Source organism: Culex quinquefasciatus, chromosome 2 (genome assembly GCF_015732765.1).
Source record: "Culex quinquefasciatus strain JHB chromosome 2, VPISU_Cqui_1.0_pri_paternal, whole genome shotgun sequence".
Classification (NCBI taxonomy): domain Eukaryota; kingdom Metazoa; phylum Arthropoda; class Insecta; order Diptera; family Culicidae; genus Culex; species Culex quinquefasciatus.
Window position 1 is genome coordinate 151,420,546 of NC_051862.1, and position 19,555 is coordinate 151,440,100.

Genomic DNA, 19,555 nt, shown 5'->3' on the forward strand with positions numbered 1-19,555 from the left:
ATGATGGTTGTGTGAAAGTTTTTCTTCGCGACGTGCGAGTTTCGAACCGGGAGCTGGTTGCAAACTTGCGCAAAGAGAAGTGTCAGTTGATGCGGGAGAGCGAGAGAGAGCGCTGGAGATTGTGTCAGTTGATGGAAGGAGATGTCAAAGATGACGGATGTCATTTGAGTGAGCAGCGGGGCGGCCAAGCAATACGTAACCATTTCCCCAGATACGAGAAATTCTTACAGAATTGGTTCTGCTAGAATCCAGCTAGAATGATTCTAGCAGGCCTGTCAGAATTCTGCTAGAGTTTTGCTAGAGTGTTCTACACTGAAAGCCCGACCATGGTAATTTTAAGAACATTTGCTAAAAATGCTGCTTATTAAATTAACTGCGGCTTTTTTGTAAAAGTAAACGCAAATATGGTAAAATGAACCATGCTTCCACAAAATTGCATGGTAGCAATTACGAAATCATTATCATTCTCTCCATATTGGAGGGTTAAAATTACCATACCGCTCACGACATAGTAAAACTGACTGCGTTAATCAGTCAATCCAAGCACGGAATGTTTTTAGCCAAAATACGTCGGTGCGTGTTCTCAATTTAACCCTACAATATGGTAGCAACTACCATGGTTGGGTTTTCAGTGTAGCAGAACAAAATCTGTTAGAACCACAGAGTTACTCTGTGTTAGAACTCTGTAAGAATTTTGTGAGAAATTTCTAGTAGAGCGAATATGACGCCATTTTTGCAGAACCGCTTCGTGGCGAATGTGATTGCCATCAAAACCATCTCATCGACAAACTTGTTCGCACAAGTTCATTTTTACTCTTCCGTTGAACAAAGATGCTGCACCACCTGATTTTGGTAAGTTAATCATGTGAGAGAATGGATTATCCAGATTACTTAACATTCCGCCTTTAATTTGAACAGGAAATGTCAACTGGGCTGACTTGGCCAGCTGGGAACTTCATGAAAATCAAATCCGTTCTTAGGAGCATCCCATGCCAAGGGAAAGGTAGGAAATTCCGCCATTTGTAAGTGGATCCGATGCAGCTGTCAGAATAGTTCTATAGAATATAGCTATAGCTAAATTCTAGCAGGATTCTAACAGAACCGGTTGATCTCGCCGGCTCCTGCTAGAATGGGTTATTGCTAAGGCTACCAACTGTACGGATTGTTTCCTTACCATACGGATTTTCGAACCTCTTCGCGGATTTTTAACAGGCCGGAATTTTTGTAGGGAATTTTACGCTCTATACGGATTTGTACGGAATTTTAACAACTTTTTAATCATTGAATTGCTTTTTTGATTTGGTCGAAGCTTTTGTTAACTAGAAATTTTTATTTTTCTGTGAGTTCGATTTAAAAAGGGAGAGTTTTTCGGGGTTTCCTCAATTCAAACTTGATTATCAATAATTCTAGAGTTTTTGAACTATCCCAGTCACGAAATATTCTAGCAGAGCTGATTCTGTCAGAATCCTGCTAGAACGGTGGAACATTTCTGCTAGAATGCTCTAAGAATATCCAGCCCTCTAAGAATTCTGCTAGAATCTTGCTAGAACCACAGACAAACAGACGGGACACTCGAATGCCGAACCATCGTCCTCCAAAAACGGTTATTTCAAATGCAATTTTGTTTCGGCATCCACTCACCCGGCGCTGATGGCGCTCATGGCTTTCTACCTAAGGTACTCGTGATTGAGTGTGTAGTAGTGCGGTTGTCAAAATCGTTATCTCTGACTCTCTCACTCCACTGACACTGACATTGTTTATGTTTTGGTTTTCCTGGCACGGTCCATTGTTCGTTTGTTATTGTTTTGGTTTTAGTGGCACGGAGTCATGCACTCACACTAATGCAACGCAAGATCGCGAGTACCTATGATATATAGCCTTGGATGGCCCTGCTGTCGTGACAGCTCGCCCGTCTATTCTCAGTGTGTGTGAAGCGTGGTGTGAAGCGTGTTTTTGTTTTTAAGTTGAGCGTGAGCACGTGCGAAGCAGCAAATGAGAGCACAAATGTTTATGGAATTCTGGAATTCTAACCGTGAATCACAATCCAGGCTTTCCAGGACAAAATTGGGGCAGTCTGCCTGCCGATGTCGAGGTTGCTGCTGAGGCGCCGGCTACTGCGGAGGAAGCCGGATCCTGTGGTGGAGTTACTCCTTCGGAGCAACCTGCTTACCATTCGTGGACTACTGCTCAGATTGCTGCTGCTGGTCGTCCTTTTGGCGATGTTGCGCCACTCAATCTCTTTTTCTAGTTCAGTTTATGTGGTTCTGTTTCGATTTAAATTTTGCGGCAGCGTTTTTTTTTTTTTAATCTTTGCCATTTTTTGCTTTTGTTGTTTGACGCAACTTAACTTCGCCGTGGACACGTTCCCCGTGGAAATTTCCAAAACGCCCATCGTGGGGATTATTTCCGGTAGGTTTGAACGATTTATCTATTTCGGCGGCCACTACTGATGTTTTCGTGACCAGGGGCATCTTGTTGATGATGGTGTTAGGTGTATTCTTTTCATCGAGTAGCAACAACAAAATTATTTCGATCAGCTGTTGATGTTTACAATCGTTTCGGCTTGATTGTCTCACGCATACACTGACGTGGCACATGACAGTAATGAGTTTGTATTGGTATGTTTGGGCTGCGCTTCCGCATCAGCTCACCAGGCAGCGCTGGCGTCGCCGTGATTTGGTGATTTGATGGAGGACGATGGATTTCAAAAATAATTTGTATGGAGAGTCACGTCTGTTTGTCTGTGCTAGAACGTCGTGACTGGGATTGTCTTTCATGTGTTGATAGGACCTTTAAAAAAAACTCTGGAATTGTTCTTTTAGAAATTCCTTACTAAATTTATTTATCCCTTTCCATAGGCTTTCTAAAACTTGTGAAAACATTTGAACATTTCAATTAACAAATCTAGAGTTTTTTTAAAGTTCCTATCTAGGGTCCTATAAACTGTTGTGTTTCACATGTTATAGGACCTTTTTAATTAAAAAAAAAACTCTGGAAAAGTGTTCGTTAAAACACTAAGAACGATATTATTCGTAAAAGCAAACTTGACATTTCGTAAACTTTTAAACGTTTAACAAAACAAATTAAAAACATAAGGATTGATTCAAATCACGGTTTATTTTATGAATACTTTTAAACGTGCAAGTCATAAGCACTCTGATAGCATTTTGTGCAAGGGGGTTGACACATCGAATATTTTCATTCGAATCATTCCGTTCATTCCAGAATTATTCCAGAATGATGGAGGAATGATTCCTTTTTCCAAAATTGTTCTTAATTTAATTTTTGCGTGTTAGCGCTTCTCTTCTGTCAAACTGCGACAAAAAGTAAACATGCTTCTTAAAACAAATAGTGTGTCGCTGAAAAATTTAATTGAATAATTTAATTGATTTTGTGAAATTTGTTAGCTGTGAAAACGACACAGTTTTATATTTTTAATTCTCAAATTTATGAAATTTAATTTATCTAAATAATTCATTGAAAGTTTGTGTTATACCATGGTGTCATATCGACGGTAACATTTCAAAAGGCATCATGTACATTTTGACACTTTTTGGGTTATTACATATTCTGAAAGTACTCCTAATAAGCTACCTCTCCACCAAAAATGAGCAAAAGTTACTTCAGTAAAGTCTGTTTAATAATGATTTGAAATAAAGTAACATGAACAAAATCGCTGCCATCAGCAGTCCCTGTTTATATAGCCCTGTCAACCTGTCAAACAATAGACTACATGAACCTCGTGACGAAAAAAAGCAACAAGAACAAAGCGCCATGTACATTCGGCGAAGAAAAAAGAATCATAACAAAGCGTCCCCCTCAATGACAGCAGGGTGATATAGACGTTTGTGATTTCAAAAGAAGTTATGTTTGTTTTTCTCAAATAAAATTACAGAAATAATGTTTTATTGAATTTGGATGATCAAGTATCAATAAAAACAACGTTTTCCATCGTTTGTTATGATTAGAACATCTTATTTTGCTTTTATATAAAAATGGGAATTGAAAATGGATGCTCAACATTCAAATGCGTTTTTCTCAAAACGCATGGTTTGTACATGATGCTTTTTGAAATGTTGGCGTCGATATCGGCAAAGTGTACGGATTTTTGTTCAGCACGAGTTGATAGCCTTAGTTATTGCATTTGAGCTAGAATTCTTTGAGAATTCTTGCTAAGTTCTGGCAGGATGTTGGCACAGTTCTAGTAAGAAGATTTAAGAATCCTGTGAGAACGCCGTGACTGGGTCCCAGTCTCGAAATATTCTGCGGGTTCTGCCAGAATCTTTTGAGCACTGACGAACTGACGTGCAGATTATTTTTTGGGAGATCTGTATTTTCTTGAAAATAAATCTGTATTTTATCTGTATCTTGTCGAATTAGAAGCCATAGAAGACATTTTACATTTTTTAACAACAGATTTAAGCTTTCATATCATATTAAATCACTAAATAGTTGAAATTTTCAAATATATTCATTTTGAAAAAATCTGTATAAACAGATTTTTGGGATCGAAAAATCTGTAAAATACAGATTAATAGTCAGGACCCTATGCCTGCAATCCCCGTTATAGTTTATATGGAATTCTAATAAGAATGTAACAGAAAAATCAGGCTTCGGGTCCAGACTGTTAATCTGTATATCTGGCATGGCTGGACGTGCCACCAAGAGTTCAAATTTGATAGCACTTTTCCATCTTCCTCCTCACTCACCCTCAGCGATCAGCGACAGGAAGGTGCTGTGTCCTATCCCTCGCTTAGACCAGCCCCAAATCGATGATAAAGCCACAGACTGTGGTTGAGGGTTTAAAAACGGTTATAACCGGCTATAACTCGCCCGTGTGTATGTATAACGATCTTTTCATTAAATTTTTCTTCAAAATAACATCATTTTCACTATTAAGTGGGCGATTTCTGGGTCCTCTACCCTAGTTCTTTGCGGTACGTAATGAAAGAACGCTCCTTTTATTCCTGTCAAAACGACATCGTTTCAAAACGTTTCCGCAGAATCAAAACTCGGTCCGAGAGAGAGCGAAGAGAAACAACCCCTTTTCACTCTCCCACCCAACAAAGCCACCTCACTCGACTTGTTTTTATTTACATCGACGACGATCGCACTTCAAGCAGCAGGTTTTAGAGGTTCCGTTTAGTTCAGGAGTGAGTCATTCTCCTGCAGGTACTGGAAGTGTCTGGAAGTGCACATCTGTGTGGTCGCACCCAAGAAAACTTCATTTTCTGCCCGATCATCGTTCTGTCAGCTGAGGAAAGAGAGCAAGCAAGAGCCCTTCGGAGTTGTGAAATTTGGCCCAAATAAAACCAGCTTGCTTGGCCACGGGGAAATCAGTCCCAAATTGTGAGCCGACCAGGAAGAACGCGAAACGTTAGTGAAAAGTGTGTAAAAGTGAAAAAGTTTGGAAATTTCGAAATAAAAGTGTTTTGAAAAAAACTAAAACGGAAAAGCAAAACAAAATGGTGTTTCCAGACGCGTTGAAAATTACGATTCTTCGTGAAAATGGCGAGCAGGAAAACTTCCTGATGTCCGTCAATCGGCACCGGGAGGTTTGCCACAGCTTCGACAACCTCCGGAACGAGATTGTGGCCCGCCATCCGGAGCTGCTCCAGCTGGACGAGGTCAAGTTCTTTTGGATTGGTGAGTTTTTTTTTTAACATCGGAAAAAGGTCTTGATTTTATAACTGCGCATTAGTTTTGCTGTGTTTTTCTCACACACCAAAACACACACACACACTTTTAGAAGAAGTGGGTTGTTTTTGTTGGGTTTTGGTCTTCGCAGGGAGAGAGTTTCTTGGCCCTTTGTCAGCATCATCTGTTTTGCAGTGGTTCCGAAAAATTATAAAATTCAAATTAATTTAAAACATGGAAATAATTTTGCATTTGAAAAACAGCATCGCAAAATGTTACAAACTGTAATTTTTTGTTTTTATCCTTGAATTAAATTTATTCATTTATTTATTGATTTAATAATAACAATGTTCAATCATTACAATTTTATTTAAATGAGTCAATTCAATAAATTGAGAAATCAGATTGCTTCAGCTTGAACAGAGTTTTTGTTTCAGTCAAGGTTTCGGTTAGTTCAAGTGTACCCGTCGAGTCGAGTTACAAACTAGCCAGCATTCCAAGCCAGAGACAGCAATTAAACGCTTTGATTACCTCAAACTTTGGCCGGTTTAAAAAATGTTAAATGAATTAAAAACACTTTTTTTTTAAACAACACTACATTAATTAAAAATGCTCGTAATGTTCATCGCAGAATGTCATTTGTATTCCCAAAGATAAAAAAAAAAATCATTAAAAAACTTATTTTGATTAATGGTTTTGCATGAAGCAAAAACAAAATGTGATAAAATGTATTGTTGTTTGTGTCTAAAATGAAACTGAATAAAAATTGGTTATAAACAGAATAAGACAGCCATTCATATATTCATTTTGCCAGTCATTCTTACCCAGCAAATCATGTTTTTTCATGTTTCTTAACTCGAACGTATGAATCAGGTTATGAATCATGTAAATTGTTTCGTTTTTATTTTTAGCTACTGGCATGATTGACATTAAAACTGTTGTGAGAGTTCTTGCACTGGTGTAATGTTACGAAATAAACGAATTAAAATAAATGATCAGTATCTCCATACAAATTTATTGCATATAGGAATGGTGCCATTCACAAATTAGTTAACGCTTTTTTTTAATAAACTATTGTGAAAATATGTTTAGTAATTTAAAAGGCCATTTAAATAATTCACCATTCAAATTTACCTGACTCCATTCGCAGAACTAGAATTTTTTGTTAAGAGTAAGACAATAAAAAAACGTTACTTAATCCACCTTTAGGTGGTTGGTGCCTTACTCTCATTTATAGAGTGATTACAATCCCCTAAAGTGTCCACATGGTTTATGGATCTCCCCTAACGTGATCGCAGCACCTAAGAGGTCCTTATAAAAATATTTAAGTGATGAGAAAAAAAAAAACAGACTTCCTACAGATTTTTTGTCAAGATTATACAGACACCGCCTTTCAGGAAAATGGCATCCCTCTCAAGGCTTTTTTCGTGGCGATCAGACGGGACCATTTGAGGTTATGTAAATTCAGACCATTTTTTAAAATGCTTGTAATTTTAGGTAGGTAAGTCAGATCTTGAAAACTCACAATCCACAAGAAAGGTCTTCTCACATGCTTTCTAAAAATATATAACATGTGAGGGTTTCATGAAAAAACCACCCTTTTTACCATAATTTTAATTTAGTATGAAACAGTTTTTTTTGACATAACTTTTTAAATACATGATAAAACCGCATGAATTTAAATAGCAACTTAGGGAACGTTAAGACGGACCGATTAAAACCATTCCGGCCAAAATCGGTTGAGCCTGTGACAAGATATTCCAGTGACATTGATTTGGTACACATGTCTACATACAGCCAAACACACAGACATTTGCTCAGCTGGTGATTCTGAGTCGATATGTACAAATGAAGGTAGTTCTAGGAGGTCTAACTAAAAAGTTCATTTTCCGAGTGATTTTATAGCCTTTCCTCAGTAAAGTGAGGAAGGCAAAAATACAAGAAAAGTTCCAGATTCGATTATTTCTGAAAATCGTGTCTAGATTGTAACTAGCATAGCATAGTATTGGTGTCTACCCGTAGCTGCTACTTCGTTATTGACCAGAACCCCCAAACATTGCACCGTGGACCACAGATGAAAAGTAGGAACCAATCATCACCCCTTCGCAATTTTCAAAGGTCCCTATCGTGCTGATCAATACCGACGCCGGCCACGACCAGTGGTAAGACACGGGAAGTGGATGGGAATGTTAGCCGATACTTGAGTGATGGGACCGCCAAATCGACTGCGTCTCCGACAAAGTATCACATGAGTTTTGAGGGATTAGTAAGATGGGTATGAGGTCAGGATTCACTGTGGTAGGTGATGCGACCATGAGCAATTTGTTTTTGGGTTGAAATTTTAAAAATCTTAGGCAGCCGGCTGCGGAAAGATACCTATCTAGGGATTTAAATATAGTATTAATTCGACCGCGATTCTCCAGAAAATCTCCGTCGGCGTGCCTTCCGATCAACGGTGATGTAGGAAGGGCTTCATTCATTAAAATTATTTTATATCATAAGCCTTAAAACATATCCGTCGACGTGCCTTCCGATCCTCGATGATATGGAAAGGACTTAATCCAGCAATACGACTTGCTTGTCTCAAAAAACAAAAATCGGATCGTTTCTATCGAAAACTATATAAAGAGAACAAAAATAAAATTCATCACCCCATGTACACAAATAGCGACACAAAAGAGACGGAAAATAACACGAAAAAAAACAGGACTGCGCGTCCACACAGGCACCTCACTACTGATGCCATTATTTAATTACAATGACCAATCACCCCATGCACTCGAACAGCGACATAAAAGAAACGGAAAATAGCACAAAAAAAAACAGGACTGAGCGTCCACACAGGCACCGCACTACTGATCAAATCGAGTCTAGATTGTAACTTGTATCAAACAAAAATGATCAACTGACATTTTTAACAATTTTTTCATAAATCGACGGCAACATTTCATAAGACATCATGTACATTTTGACACTTTCTGGATTATTGCATATTCTGAAAGTACTACTAATAAACTACCTCTCCACCAAAAATGAGGAGCCGAAAAATCAGGGGGCAAAAAATATTTTTTTCAAAAAACTTCAATATTTTTATGAAAATTTAAGTGCAATTAGTTAAAATCAATTTAAAATGAATTCCCCTGCGTTTAGAATCATTTTTAGCATGTTTGGGTTGATTTAAAAATCTTTTGAATTTTTGAAAATTTTCGATGTCTACTATCGCTAAAGTTATTTTTTCGCTAAAATTTTTGTTTTCGTCAAATTTTACATTTTTTGAAAACTGTTATTGCAAAACAACTGAACTAGTGTAAAATACATTTTAAAACACTTTTTCCATGCAAATGTTGAAACTATTGCATGTTATTTTAATATTTATATTTTTTTTTTTTTTTGCCCCCTCCCCCTCGACTCCGGCCAGAGCCGAGGGACAAAAACTTTTAAAAATATTTGCATCGGCCTAATTCTCACCCAAACAACCCACCATTTTCTAATGTCGATATCTCAGCAACTAATGGTCCGATTTACAATGTTAAAACATGAAACATTCGTAAAATGTTCCGATCTTTTCAAAAAAAATATTTTCAAAAATTTTAAATCAAGACTAACATATAAAAAGGGTGTAACATTGAATGTTTGGTCTTTTTAAAATGTTAGTCTTGATTTAAAATTTATGAAAATATTTTTTTTTTCGAAAATATCGGAAAATTTCACGAATGTTTCATGTTTCAACATTGTAAATCGGACCATTAGTTGCTGAGATTGAAAAATGATATTGAAAAAAAAAATGCGAACAATATTTCGATTTTTTGAAATAAATTGTATTGATTCAAAAAATTATAACTCGGTCAAAGATTTTTCGCTCATTCTGGAAATTTCTGAAAAGTTGGCATTTGATGTCCTCTAAAACATATAAAATAATTAAAAATAGTGATTTTTGCAAATCAAGTTTTAGTGACAAAAAGTTAAATAAAAAATCACCAATTTTTTTACCGTGTATCATTTTTTTTCAGTGTAGTCCATATCCATACCTACAACTTTGCCGAAGACACCAAATCGATCAAAAATTCCTTCAAAAGATACAGATTTTTGAATTTTCATACATCATTTTTGTATGGCCAGCTGCCAAATTTGTATGGTAAATTATATGGACAAACTAATAATGCAAAATGGCTTCTTTGAGCATTCCGAAGGCGCCAAAAAAGTTTCAGTCGGATTAAAAAATACAAAAAAAAAAATCGAATGACCGAAATCTGAGAGAACTGCTCAGTTGATCCTGATCCTGAAATGATGTTTTTTCCCAAATATTTTTTAATTTTCCCATACAAACTTTAACGAAATATAGGGATTTCCAAACCTTAAACGATTTGGCTCAACTACACAAAAAAATGGATTTGCGAAAACATAGAGATAAGGGTATGATAACAACCCGTGCTTAAAATATACTTTTTTAACTAGGTAGTTTTATGAACTATAATACTATTTGTAACATAACAAAAGATCAATTTCTCCTCCTCCTTTTTAAAGAAAACTGTATTAATTTCATTTAGTTAAGCTTTATACTAAAACACTCCCTTTCTCTCTCCCCCGCCCAGACGACGAAAAGGACGAAATCACCATCCTGAACCATGCCGACTACTTCGACTACATGGACTCGAACATCGGCGCGACGGCCTCCCAGAAGCGCCGTATCTACGTCAAGGGCGTCCGCAAGCCGGCAAAGCCGACCCAAGAATCCCAAGAGGAGTCCTCCTCGGCAGAAGAACCGGCCGCCGTCCCGCTCCGGGTGGGCTTCGTCGACGCCACCGACACCGTCCAGCCGGACATGCCGATCCACACGAACATCGTGTGCGACGTGTGCGACGAGACGATCCGGGGCCACCGGTACAAGTGTCTGCAGTGCTTCAACTACGACCTGTGCATGCGGTGCGAGGCCAAGTTCCGCCACAAGGACCACCTGGCGGTGCGCATTCCGACGCCGGAGCAGGGCCAACGGTCCGGCTTTCGGCTGTTTGAGCGGCTGCGCAACTACGCGGCCGACTTTGGAGCGGGCCAGTCGCAGTCGCAGTCCGCGGCGGAGGGCACAAGTGGTGGTGGGGCGAATGATTATGAAAACTCGAAGCGCACCAAGCGGCATCACTGCAGACATGGGTGAGTGTTGTTTTGGAGGGTGGTTCGATTTGAGCGGGTGGTTTTCAATGGGATTGATAAGATAAGATAAGGGGAAAAAGCACGGATGAGTCAGAAATGTATATTGAACATGTCTATTTTCTTCCCCTTACAGCAAAGACCGCGAGGAGTCCAAGGAGCGCCGCGAGGAGAAGGAACGCAAGGAGCGCAAACATCGCCGCGGCCGTTCGTTTAAGGATGTGCACGAAGAGTTCGTGCGTCACGCCCCGGGCACCGGTTCTGCCGGGTGCCACTGGCGCCGCTCCGGCGGACTTGGCCCGCAGATTACCCAGCTGCTGAACAAGGTCATCGACCCGGCCAACATCGAGGCGGCGTTCCTGTCGGCTGATGCCGCCGCGGCAGCTGCTGCGGCCGCCGCCGAGTCCGCCTCGGAAGCGGCACGCGCCAGCATGGCCAACTGCCCGCTGTTTGCGGCCGCTTCTGCTACGGCCACGTCGTCAGCAACGGCGGCTGACGTTGAAATGAGCGCTCCGGAAGCGACCCCGGCCACGGCTTCGACAAGCGAGGAACCACAAGCGAGACAGGCCGCTCCCAGCGCCGATCAGGAGAACGAAATCCCCGCCGTACCGATTCCCGATCTGTCCTGGCTCGCCCCGACCGCAGAGCGCATCAACAAGATCAACCAGACCTTTTCGCGAATCCTAGACCCGTTGGGCATGAACATTGAGATTCGCTCGAACGGCTCGACGCCGAAGCAAACTCAAACTCCAACGGAGGAAAAGCAGGACAAAACCACTGAAACGGCCAGCACGCCGACCACGAGCACGCCCAGCCAGACCACGCCGGCCGCCGCAACCAGCACCAAATCAACGGAAATGGACCCCGTTGTTGCGTTGGAGAAGCAACTCGGAGCCGCTCTGCTGGCCGACCCGCTCGTGAAGAACGATAAGAACCTGGAGAAGAAGCTAAAGGCCGCACTTGCCGACACAGACGAGGAGGACGGAACGTCCTCCGTTAGCAGCGTCTCACTGCTCAGTGACAACGAGGAAGCAACCGAGAACACCGAACGCCGCTGGACCCTGGTGGACATCCCGGACAAGGACGGCGATCAACCCCTGGTCCAGCCATCAACTTCGTCCACACAAACAACCCCGGCCACCCCGCCCTCGGTCCCAGAAGTCCCCTCCGCATCATCAGCCCGCAACGTCCCCGTCAAACCGATCGACTACGAGCAGCTTGGAATCGCCCTGAAGCAGCACCTGGAAGCGGAGAAGCAAGCGGCCAAGCCATCGTCCTCTTCAACCTCGCCACCAGCCTCAAAGGAGGCCTCCCCGTCGCCGAAGGCGGCAATCCCACTGCCGGCACCCCAGCCAGCAGTCGTGGTCCCACCGGTTGCCACGAGTACCTTCTCGCACCGTAAGTTGAATCACCCCCTCAATTTTCAGCACATTTCTAAACGAAACTCTCTCCCCTTTCAGGACCCCACGTGAACCACGCCGTGCACGCGATGATGGCGATGGGCTTCAGCAACGAAGGAGGATGGCTCACCCAGCTGCTCGATTCGGTCAACGGGGACATCCCCCGTGCGCTGGATCTGCTGACGCCGCACAAGATTAACCCTTGAAAGTGCTTTTGAATGATTAACATCACAGTTTATTTTTAAACACACCATTTGACTTTAACTACTGATCTATAACTATACTACTAACCACAGCACATGAGCAATATTTTACAATTATTCAGTAGTAAGAGAGTTACTGAAAAAAAACTACACGTAAATTTGATACACGCAGCAAAAACGGTGTGAGGTGATAAATGTTAGTTTCTAAACGTAGGAGTGCAAGGCGGAGTGAGTTTGGGCACAGCGTTGTTTTCCCGTTTTTTTTACATCAAATTAAACAAGATAATATTCGTACAGTTGAGAAAAGCATTGAAATTATCGCCGATTGGCACAGTATGTGATTTTAATTTTGTTCATTCAACTTTTTTTTGGATCCATTGAAGGCTGTTTTATGTTTGATTCCCCCAGTAGACTGTAGGCAACATAACTATGTACAAGTTCGTACCTATTCATATTTTATACACATTTATAACAGCAATTATCCGAAGTTCAATGATTAATAAACATGGAAAAATAAAATTATGTTGTTTTATTTATCATGCATGAAGAACACCCTCACAGAAACAAAAGGCTGTTTTGTTAAATTGAAAATTAAAATAAATATGACTTTTTTTGCGAGCATTCAGGTGTGGGAAAAACGGGAAAAACTCTGGAAATAATCGTTGACCTCGTTTTATTTTTTTATAAAATTTAAGACAAACTGCAACCAAAAAGTGAAAAAAATAACTAAACATTAAATTCCGAGATTTGTTTTCAAAATATTTGTTAGAATGGCAATTGAACACTAGTTTAGATAGTAGGCTATGATCTGGTTTGTGAATAAAACCTCACTCTTTCTTTGACACCGTTACTAAGCAGTTGGTTTTTTGTTTACTTTGCTAACGGTTATGGGCCCAGAAAACCCTAACCCGGTGAAGAAGTTTCTGGAAAATTTTGGAGCTCGCCGGAAGTGAAGTTCGTTTTGCGAGATGGGAGACGAGAAGCACTTGAAGATCAAGCCGTTCGATGGGACCGGTTTCAACACCTGGAGGCCTGGAGGTACCGGATGCTGAGTTACCTGGAAGAGCTGGAGTTGGAACATTGCATCGTGCAAGCGGTGGAAGAAGAGGCATTCTGGAACATCCCGGAAACGGACAGCGCGGCGGTGAAGGTAGAGAAAGAGGCGGAAGCAGGATCGGAAGTGCAAGAACGTGATTATCGGGGCAATTGCGGACGACCATCTGGAGTACACGCAGGACACGAATTCGTCGGAGATCTGGGATGGCCTGCATGACGTGTTCGTGAGGAAGAGCCTGGTCAACCGGTTCCAGCTCAAGTTGCAGCTGTTGGGCCTGAAGTACGATGAGAGCAGCAAGTTGGAGAGCCATTTCTTGCGGTTCGATCAAATGGTGCGTGAGCTGAAATCCGTCGGGGCGAAGTCGGACCGATCGAGAGACGTTTGAAGCGTGACTTGAAGAAAAACAGAAGCGTTGCTGTTCCACCCTGCCGATTGCTGGGATTGTCCAATTGAGGCGGAGTGTTAGAATGGCAATTGAACACTAGTTTAGATAGTAGGCTATGATCTGGTTTGTGAATAAAACCTCACTCTTTCTTTGACACCGTTACTAAGCAGTTGGTTTTTTCGTTTACTTTGCTAACAATATTAAAGTAAAAAGTTATAAGTAGTATTTTATGCAACAATTTGCAAAAAGAAGATTTTTTTCAATTTTTTTTAGCACGTGCATTTATCCAACGAGTTCGATAAATACGGCGAGTGTTGAATTAATCAAGTTGCAATTCCGAAAAAAAACCCTTTCAACGGAATTGTAAAGAAAATATCCATGTATTTAGTCAATCCACCGTTTAAATCAAAACAATGTTGAAAAGTATTACTTTTTGGACCAATTCGCAATTTTCAGTGTAAGAACGGGCCTTGACCGATCTTATGCACTAGGTTCCCGACGAACACGTACTGCCCTTACACCTACATCTCACCCTTGCTCTGAGTCAGTACGAGCAGCACGCTAGAACACGCTTTGAGTGTTCGTGCCAGGCATGCTCACCTTCTTTTCCGGTTACGCATTTTAACTCGGCCGGGGGTGGTACATTACGTAGGGTTTGATGTAAGTATAAGCACCTAACCATTTAAAGTGTGCCTAACAACTTTCATTAAAGCAAAAACTGTTTTATTTTTAGTTTGAATTCAAAAACTAATAGTTATTTTCTGTGTTTAGTTTTCTCCTGAAATCTTTCTTTAATATTTGTGTTAATTCTTTGATCATTCCAAAAATTGAGTAAGGGCTCGAACCTCATTTGTTTGAAAAAAAGGGTGAAGATTGAAAACAATGGACAGTGAAAGAAATATACTATTTGAAGTATCAATAGTTAGTAAAAGAAAGATAGAAATTTATGAAGTAGATAAAGAAATTAACAACAATTAATAAATAGAGGTAACAAACAAGCTAAGATTGTATTGAGGGCAATTTACAGGGAAGATGAGAAATTATTCAAATAGATAAATAAAGAAAAGGCACATGATAAACAAAATTGACATCGCTGCCAAATTACGGGAAAGCAGACAGTTTGTTACAGCAGCATCAATTGGTAAAATAGAGTGGATAAGCGTTGAGAAATAAGAGAATCAAATGAGTAAAATCGAAATCAAATGGAGGATAGTAAACAGAAGTCGCGTTAGAAAATCAGAGAAACAAAATAAACAGAAGATAGGTGGTAGATGAAATGGAAAGAAGAGAAACCCCGTTGTGCGATGTTGCAGGTACATCCACAGCAGTTGACTCAACATACTGCGAATCAAAACAATACCGTCTACAATCACAAATTACTTCTACCGTCTACAATCACAAATTCATCCCTCATATTCGGAACAGTTTACAGATCGGCCAATGTTCAAAAAATCAAAGCAAATCGATAAATGAACTTTTAAGTTAAAATGGTTCGCTTTACTTTCATTTGAAAGCTTTTCTTGCGATCTTTCGAATGCTGTATCGAACAATTACAAATTTTGGCATTTATATCAAGTTTTTGAAGAAAAAAAAATTACCTGTCACTTTTTGTAGATAGGCAATGTGCGTAAACAAAAATAAATGATTTTAAGTGGAGCACAGAAATTCATAAAAAAAATCTTTCTATTTCATGAATACTGAAAATTCAGTCTTAATATATAGCTTAAAAAAAGTTTAACGATTTGATAAACTTTACTCATAAATCAAACACGATTCAAGGCTTTAAGAAACAGAGTTTTTGGTAATAGCGGTATACGCACTTCGGAAGGAACTTTAATTTAACATGCCCTAATCATCATACATACCATACCAATCAGCATAGCGCACCAGGTACGCGTGCTGTAGCAAGAAGACGCTTCCATCTTTCTCGGTCTTGGGCTGCTACTCTCCAATTTCCCAGGTTACAGATCTTCCGGATATCACCATTCACTTGATCTCCCCACCGTGCGCGCGGTTTCCCTGCTCTCCTGCCTGTACCGCCAGCTGGTTCGGCGCGGTCAAAAAGCAGTCTGACAGGCTGGCTCTCGTCCATTCGGGCTACATGGCCGGCCCACCTGAGCCTCCCGATCTTCGCCTGGGTGGCGATGGTCGGTTCTTCAAGAAACGCGTGCAGTTCGTGGTTCATGCGTCTTCGCCACACTCCGTCAGACACCTGCACTCCACCGTAGATCGTTCGTAGCACCTTCCGTTCGAAAACTCCAAGGGCACGTTCGTCCTCCTGCCGCATCGTCCAGGTCTCGTGGCCATAGAGGACTACCGGTCTTATCAGTGTTTTGTACATCGTCAGCTTCGTGCGGCGTTGCACTCGATCCGATGTGAGGGTCTTCCGTAATCCGAAGTAGGCACGATTCCCAGCAAAAATACGAGTCCGGATCTCTTTGCTGGTGTCGTTGTCGGCGGTTACCAGCGATCCTAAGTACACGAACTCGCTCACCTCCTCCAACTCATCACCATCCACAGTTAGAGGGGTGAGGCTTGGGGGGCCGACATCCTTCGAACCCCTTCCTCTCATGTACTTCGTCTTCGTCGTATTCATGCCAAGTCCTACACGCCTTGCTTGTACCTTCAGTCGGGTGTATACATCCTTCACCGTCTCCGGGTTCCTTGCCACAATGTCGATGTCATCGGCAAAAGCAAGCAACTGGTAGGACCTGTTCATGATCGTGCCACTCGTGTCAATGCCCGCTCTTCGAATGATGCCCTCAAGAACGATGTTGAACAGCGAACAGGATAAGCCATCACCTTGCCGCAGCCCTCGACGTGATCCAAAGGGTTCCGCTAAATCCCCGAAACACGCACGTGACACATCACACCATCCAAGGTAGCCTTGATCAGCCGAATCAGTTTATCCGGAAATCCGTTCTCGTGCATGATCTGCCATAGCTGCTCGCGGTCGACTGTATCATAGGCTGCCTTGAAGTCGATGAAGATGTGATGTGTGGGCACGTTGTACTCACGACATTTCTCGAGGATCTGTCGGAGACAAAATATTTGGTCCGTGGTGGCGCGCGCGCCAGTGAAGCCCGCTTAGTAGGGCCCCACGAACCTCCTTGCATGGGGTGACAGCTGACGGCAGAGGATCTGGGAGAGGATTTTGTAGGCCGCGTTAATAAGCGTGATGCCGCGGTAGTTGCCGCAGTCCAGCTTATCGCCCTTTTTGTAGATCGGGCACTCGACACCATCCATCCATTCCTCCGGTAGCTTCTCCTCCTCCCAGATCTTGGAGATCACGCAGTGAAGCGCCCTCGCCAGTTTCTCTCCTCCATATTTGAAGAGCTCACCGGGTAACCGATCCTTGCCGGCAGCTCTGTTGTTCTTCAGCTTCCTGATCTCCCTCTTCACCGTCTCTAGATCAGGTGCCGGGAACTGTTCATCAGCTGCGGGCGCTCCAAGGTTGACTCCAACGCCGTCTCCGTCCGCTTCATCGCCGTTGAGGTGCTCGTTGAAGTACTGCTTCCACCTTTCCAACACCTCGCTCTTGTTTACGATCAGGTTTCCACCGTTGTCCCTGCACACGTCGGCTCGCGGCACGAAGCCTTTGCGGGACCGGTTCACCTTCTCGTAAAACTTCCGCGTTTCGTTAGCTCGGAATAGCTGCTCCATTTCCGCGCAATCTCGGTCTTCTTGCTGGCGCTTCTTAAGCTTGAAGACCGCGACCTGCCGATTCCGAGCCTGCCTGTATCGTTCCACGTTCCCTCTCGTCGCCTTGTGCAGCTTCCTGTCGTAAGCTGCCTTCTTCTCGGCGGTAATCCGTTGGCACTCGTCGTCGTACCAATCGTTTCGGCTGACTCGGATCGCACTACCCAGTGTGGCTTCCGCTGCACTGCCGATGGCTGAGCGAATACGGCTCCAACCATCTTCGAGCGAGGCTGCGCCAAGTTCCTCCTCACCTGGCAGATTCGCTTCCAGCTGCTGCGCGTAACTGTGGGCCACTTCCCCGTTCTGGAGACACGCGGTGTTGAACGGAGGGGCCCGACGGCTTCGGCGTTGGTTAAACACCGTCGACAGCTTTGAGCGCATGTCAACTCCAACTAGGTAGTGGTCCGAGTCAATATTCGCACCGCGAAAGGTGCGCACGTGCGTTACGTCCGAGAAGAATCGGCCGTCGATCAGGACGTGGTCGATTTGCGTTTTCGTCCGTTGGTCAGGTGATGTCCAGGTGGCTTTGTGGATGTCCTTTCGAGGAAAATAGGTGCTCCTGACCACCATTCCACGGGAGGCTGCAAAGTCGATGCAGCGTTGGCCGTTGTCGTTCGTGACCGCGTGTAGGCTTTCTGAACCTATTGTCGGTCGAAACATTTCCTCCCTTCCGAACCGAGCGTTCAAATCCCCAATGATGATTTTAACATCCTGCCGCGGACAGCCGTCGTACACATCCTCCAGCGTCGCGTAGAATGCTTCCTTCTCATCATCGGTCTTTTCTTCGTGGGGGCAGTGCACGTTGATGATGCTGTAGTTGAAGAAACGGCCTCTTATCCTCAACTTACACATCCGCTCGCTGAACGCCGTGAAGCCGAACACGCGATCCTGCATCTTGCCCCGCACGATAAAGCCGGTACCCAGCTTCTTGTCCGTGCCGCCGCTCAGAAAAAATCTGGAATTGGTCTGCTGACCTGGCCAGTTTAGCACCTGCTCCTCCTCTAAGCACACCTCCTGCAGTGCCACAACATCGAAGTTGCGAGGTTGCAACTCCTTCGCTAAGGCGAATTCGAAACCCAAGAAATTCAAAGACCTGCAGTTCCTTTTGGCCGATTTTAGCGTGACATACTTTATGGATGACGCCAATAGAAACTATGTTGGAAAGGTCGAGATAGAGCCATTTTAAAATGTTATTTCCGATATTGTCTAAGAAAATCAATAAAATCAATACAATTTCAGAACTTTAAAGAATATGCCTTTCAAGATAATGATGAATATTGCTTCATATGACTGTTAAGTATCTCTGGGACAAGTTAAAGATGGTTTGCTAATTTAGTTTTGGAGATACAGCAATTTTAAAGTGCTATTTTCGATTTTTTTCTAAGAAAATCTATATAATCGGCGTGAAAAAGTCGGAAATAGCATCTTAATACAACTGTATCTCAAAAACTACATTAGCAAACCATCTGTAACTTGGCCCAGAGATTCTTGGTTTTCTTATTGAAAATTGATTGTAACATCTTAAAAAGGCTGTGTCATGAAAACTACATCAGCGAATGTTTTCATTTTTTGCTCAGAGGTGCGTTATGGTGTAAGGAATCGATAGACACCAAAATCTCGGCACCGTGCCAATCTATGAATTTTTTTTTGGGAATTGCAACAAAATTTGAATTTAACACGTTACATGATTTTTTGCAATCCCGCTGTGAAACTGTCAACATTTCCTTGTGGAGAAACGAAACGGCATACTTTTAACTACCAAAAACAACAGATTTGACTTTTCAGCACTGAAATGGATGCTGAAAAGTTGAACTTGTATCGAGAAGTATTTTTTTTTTTCAATATTGTTTTGTTTTTAACGGTGAATTTACTTAACACATGGATGTTTGACATAAAACTCCATTCAAAAGGCGTTTTTCGGAATTGCAAAAAATGTTGTAAGCAAACGTTGAAAAACTTGAGTTTTTCAGCACTCGTCGTATTTATCCAACTCGGTAAACCTCGTTGGATAAATGTACGACTCATGCGG

At 42.2% G+C, this 19,555-nt stretch overlaps 1 protein-coding gene and 1 long non-coding RNA gene across 2 annotated transcripts; both read left to right on the forward strand.

Moving 5' to 3' along the window:
- Window positions 1-57: 57 nt before the first annotated feature.
- Window positions 58-1,017, forward strand: LOC119766109. The gene is made up of 3 exons (XR_005276946.1): window positions 58-195; window positions 740-852; window positions 919-1,017. It is a non-coding gene; the product is annotated as an uncharacterized LOC119766109 (long non-coding RNA).
- Window positions 1,018-5,057: 4,040 nt separating this feature from the next.
- Window positions 5,058-12,524, forward strand: LOC6045156 (protein ref(2)P). Its single transcript, XM_001862522.2, has 4 exons — window positions 5,058-5,646; window positions 10,230-10,785; window positions 10,919-12,180; window positions 12,243-12,524. Exons 1-4 carry the CDS (start codon window positions 5,466-5,468, stop codon window positions 12,386-12,388), a joined length of 2,145 nt encoding a protein of 714 aa, XP_001862557.2. The 5' UTR covers window positions 5,058-5,465; the 3' UTR covers window positions 12,389-12,524.
- The last annotated feature ends 7,031 nt before the right edge of the window (window positions 12,525-19,555 follow it).

Bases quoted from the DNA above. Each gene is read 5' to 3' on its own strand.
- LOC6045156 (XM_001862522.2), top strand. From the start codon at position 5,466: ATGGTGTTTCCAGACGCGTTGAAAATTACGATTCTTCGTGAAAATGGC. The intron at 10,786-10,918 runs GTGAGTGTTGTT...TTCCCCTTACAG, and splicing joins CGGCATCACTGCAGACATGG to CAAAGACCGCGAGGAGTCCA. The intron at 12,181-12,242 runs GTAAGTTGAATC...CTCCCCTTTCAG, and splicing joins CACGAGTACCTTCTCGCACC to GACCCCACGTGAACCACGCC.